The following is a 4,913-nucleotide window of genomic DNA, read 5'->3' on the forward strand; positions in this document are numbered from 1 at the left end:
TCAGAAGTATATTAGCTTGGCATCCGATGGACACTGCTCCATGGGGCAGTAGGGACACTTTAATCTGAAAGTATTGTTCATGCTGTTGGTGGTTAATGTTTTCGTGCGGAAGTAAATAAGCATTAAGCGGGACACCCATTGGATGTGAAGGAAATAATGGGGAACGTGTTTGTGTGTCACGTGTGGTTGAGAAAGAGAAACAGAGAGAGAGAGAGAGAGAGAGAGAGAGAGAGAGAGAGAGAGAGAAGTCACACGTGCGCGGCCATCGATGTCGTCGTTTGGTGGCACCGGCATCCGCGATCGAGATAGAAAGAGAATGGAACAAGAAAAGTAAAAGGTGAACAAGTGGTTTTTAAGGCAAGTAACATTTCATAATGAAAGAAATGGGAAAAATTGTTTCTCAAAAAGGAAAAGAGGAATTTAGCAAAAAATACCAAATGATTAACAATCGGGAAAGGAAGGAACTGGTAAATTCGGTTCCGGTGTCTGTATGCTTACATCGGTCCATTGCTAAGTTTGTTGAGGGCATCGCGAGATATAACGTGTCCACATAGCAGCTTCATTGGCGGGTTGTCTTCCGAACTCTGCTGGCGCAGAATCGGACACGCAAAGATAGAGTGAAACCGGTTCTCTGGCTCTAAGTCAATTTCGATCTGAAGAAAAAGGAAACATATTGGTGTATTTAGTAGAGAGCATATTTTTACATTAGCCTAAATTATAAACAAAATATTAAACAATTTATGTTAATGTGTTCCTAACGAAACTATTAAATTGATATCAGTTGGGTTTAAACCTACTTACAAATTTTGTGATTGAACTTTAAAAGCGCTCAAAACGTTTGTTTTTTTTGTCATAAAAACCAATTAAAAGTGATATGTTTTAAATCTTGCTTGTTAATAAACATGATATTAGTACATTGTTAAGTATCTATTTTATTAACACGGAGCTGGATAGTTCGGTCTTGCTACGGGGGAAAACGGTCCGGTTGGAGTGGAAACGGAGTCTCTGATGGAACTGATCTCACTAGCATCGGGATATTTCATACCACCGAGCAGCAATCAGAAGATCTCCAAAAGAAAGGGGTATCTTCTAAGCATTACGATTTACTCGTTGGGCGAATAAGTTCTTTAAAATGAGAACTCGTTGTTAGGGAATTGACTGATCGCTTGAATTTTTGAATTCTCTTTGTCCAACATAATATTACGGTAAATAACTTTTTCAAATTTCTGAGTGGCACAACAAGCTCAATAGGTCTAGGCGTGCCATTTCTGAGGTTTCTTTGACTTTATGTGCCCGTATCTGAATAGTCAGTCTTGCCTACGTACTACATCTGAGTGTACATCGCTACCTAAACTTGAGCTTTTAGTAAGAGATAATTTAACATGTTTAACATGCAAGAAAGAAAGTAAATGTTAGCTAAACTGACAGGAGTTGTACTTACAGGCAGCTCATCACGACCGTTCCATATGCCCGTCACCTGGCGGGACATCATCACCTGCTTGAGATTAAGCAAGGCGGGCAGTGCGGTACAGCCCGCATTAACGATCACGGACAGTGGCGAATCCTTGTTGATGCCCAACAGTTGGCAGGCATCCTTCAGAAACACGTCCGCCGTCTCGATCCACATCTCGGGCGCAGTGAGGTACTTATAGGGTGAGTTGTGTATTCCAATCTGCAGATAGATGAGCGTACCCATCAGGATTTGGATGTCCTTTTCGAACCGTCGCACAAACTTGGCAAAGTTCGTACGGGCGTACGCAATCGCTTCTGTTTGCGCCTGTACGCCACCGTTTAAAATTTGCATAAACGCCAAACGGTGCAGCTTAAACTCGAGCGTGCTATTGCGCGCATCTAGTTCCGCGGAATAGCGACCGGCCCAATCGAGCGCCGGTGCTAAATTGCCCGTATGTATTGCTTCCCAGATACGGTGCAGCTCGGCGTACGGTTCCGGCACGATGTCTTCCGCCGGCAGGCCCGACTCCTTAATCAGTGCGTCCGCCACATCATCCATGCCCTGACGGTAGAAGTGTTGGGCCATAATTTTGTTCAACAGCATCACATTTCGCTCCGTCTGGAACACGTCGGTACGCGAGGTGGCCGTAAAGTCGGCCACAAAGTTACGATCGATCGCTTTGCCCACCTTGCTGACGGTGCCGTGCAGATCGCGATGCTCCGTCGTGAGACGGTGCAGTTTGTCCTTTGTCTTCGTGAGTGCCTCATTCAGCACATCGACCTGCCCGGCTGTAACCTTATTGTCCGGGTTGCCTAAAAAAAAAAGGGATTGGTTTATACATTTGCACTGGGGGACAAAAAACAGACCGCTTGTTACCTTCTGCGATTGATGACCGAAGCTTCTCGATGAGCGATATCACATCGCCGATGATGCGCTGCGAGTGGTCATTAATAGCGGAAAATTTGTTAATCACTTTCTCCACCTCCTTCTCGACGGCGGCACAGGATTCCATCTTTCGGCAGGTTTTGATTTCCGGACCCTTGGCTTTGCGTGTGTGTGTGTGTGTTGTTACTCGACGGAGTTTAGTTGTAAGAAGGGATTTTAGTGTTTTTATCCCCACAGGAAATAGGTCCGTTTTTCCTTTCAGCTCGTATGCGGAACACTACACCAATATTCGGTGATTCGAGCGCTGGTGTAACGAATGCTTCCTACTCAAGCAACAGCAGCAAAACAACACACACTTGCACCAGTGCTTTCGCCTGCCTCTCGTTCAATCATCGATGTGTTATTTATGCTTTCTTCTCAACGTTTCGCTACCTTTTTGCAGTACACATAATACAGACAACAAAGAAGTCGCAGCTTGCTCTCTTCGAAGCAAACCTTCCCCGGCCGTATGCTACCCAACACAAGTGCCTTCCCCCCCTTCTTCTCTAGATGGCAGTATAATAACGGAACCAGACTCGTAAATAACGCAGTCCTACATATCAATCTCCCACTGTGGCACTTTCGGCTCCGTTGGCCCTTTTTTCAACACGAGTTGCGTATTACACTGTCCTATTGGTAATTGCGATACATTTTACGCCACTGCTATTGTTGCCATCTTCGTCGTCGTACGCAATTTCGACGAATGCACTGTTCCCGTTTTCTTCCCACTCACTCACACTTGGTAAAACTTAAACACCTGGGTTCTTGCTTTAAAAAATCACCACCAAACGAGACGATTTTCCGCAGCAAGGATTTATTTTCCCACAATCATCCACTTTCCATTCAAAGATTTCTTACTATTATTATTTTTATTGCTACACTCTCTGTGTGAAGGCACAGCGGTTTCATCGGTGGACCTAATGACTGAAAGCTTGTTAACATGAAAAAACAAATGCAGGGGTTTCCCATTGGTGTGCTAATTGAACCAGGAAAGTAAAATTAGTACAAGACTATTTATTTTAGAACAATTTTTAAAATCTTCTGCAGACCATTTTTCTCCGTATTTTATTGTTTTTGTTTCCGTTTACAAAACTCTTGCCATTACACTCTACAAAACAATAACATAACATTACAAACTCTCTGCATAGGAATAGCCCTGTTAAGTGTATGAATGATCCGAGAGCTTTGTTGAAACTGGGGCTGTATTCTTGCAAAAGATTTTTTGGTGACGGTTGTCTAACTACCCAAGGCACTCATCTACACCTGCATGGTGTACAAAGGTATCTGAATCTCACCTTACATACTTACTTTTGCGGCACTAAAACTGCTTCGCGGGTTTGTCCTGTAGCAGCAGTCCTCTAAACCCACAACGGTTGAAGACCGTTGTCTGCCAATACAAAATACCAGCCTTTCTGCCGGACGCCTCAACGCCATCACTTCATCTAAATTTAGGTACAACACGCCTTCTTTGTCCATGTGGACGACCTAAAAGGACTTCGCGTGATGGGTCGTACGGTGTCATTCTGCATCTTGTTACACATGGTGTCACATTACGAGCCCACCGGAGAATGACGAGTGTAATCCGCTGTACGATAAAGAATTCAGAGCCCATCATTGCAGCGGCTCCTTCATTGTCCTTCCACGGATATGAAGCCAAAAATCCTTCTGTGAATCCTCCTTTCGACCGTGAGCTTTGACCTGGGTCCATGCCTCAATTGTGTTTGTAAGTTATTAGACCACATTTGAGTAACACAGTAAATGCTTCTAAGAATGTTTTCCATCCACCATCATCTGGTATGTCGCTTTGGTCATTATCATTCGTACTAGTCTGGTAACTCTGGACGTGATTTCAACCATAATTTGTACAGTATCGGTAACTCTTTAACGGCAACATTCTCTAATAGATCATGTACAAAATGATTTGTCATAAATAATTGTTTTCTGCTTTCTTTGTTAAGCCACTTTTAAAAAATGATAGATAATGATTAATTTTAACATCGTTTATTCGACGTTCAGTGCAGTGCAAAACAACTGCATGTAAAGTAGTGATGTTGCGGGTCGACCCGCACCTACCAGATTTGTACACGATCCGAACCGGTTCGAATCCATCAGTAGGTACAATTAGGTTTTGTACGTTCATCGACTCCTGTAGATGCAAGAAAGGATAAGCAACTCCGACTAGTTGGTACAGTGAATTCAAATCGTAATCGAATCGAGGATGCTTATGTTCTCTTCTACCTATAAGACACGATGTGCCTACTCGCACCTACGGTACGATTCAAACCCGTTGCCCCCTCGGATCGGAAGCGATTCCGATTGGCTGGCATCCGACCCGATTCGTGAATTGAATCGTATGACGCATCACTTATGCAAAACTAGTTAAACCTATCGTATTTTGATTACATACTATTGCTTGCTTTTCATTTTCAAATATAAACATGTCCAGTAGAAAAAGTCTCACATTCAGCGGAATACGGTTGTCATTTAAAGAAATATAATACTAGCGTAATATCCATAATGGTCATAAACAGAACAA

General features: G+C 43.3%; 1 protein-coding gene across 1 annotated transcript; it reads right to left on the reverse strand.

The window, feature by feature from the left end:
• LOC128708247 (E3 ubiquitin-protein ligase RMND5A) lies at positions 1-2,465 on the reverse strand. The gene is made up of 4 exons (XM_053803208.1): positions 2,330-2,465; positions 1,442-2,265; positions 499-653; positions 1-82 (listed from the first exon to the last, which is right to left on the reverse strand). The coding sequence occupies exons 1-4, from the start codon at positions 2,463-2,465 to the stop codon at positions 1-3; spliced, it is 1,197 nt and encodes a 398-aa protein (XP_053659183.1).
• Between the last annotated feature and the right edge of the window lie 2,448 nt (positions 2,466-4,913).

Source organism: Anopheles marshallii, chromosome 2 (assembly GCF_943734725.1).
Source record: "Anopheles marshallii chromosome 2, idAnoMarsDA_429_01, whole genome shotgun sequence".
Taxonomy (NCBI): Eukaryota; Metazoa; Arthropoda; class Insecta; order Diptera; family Culicidae; genus Anopheles; species Anopheles marshallii.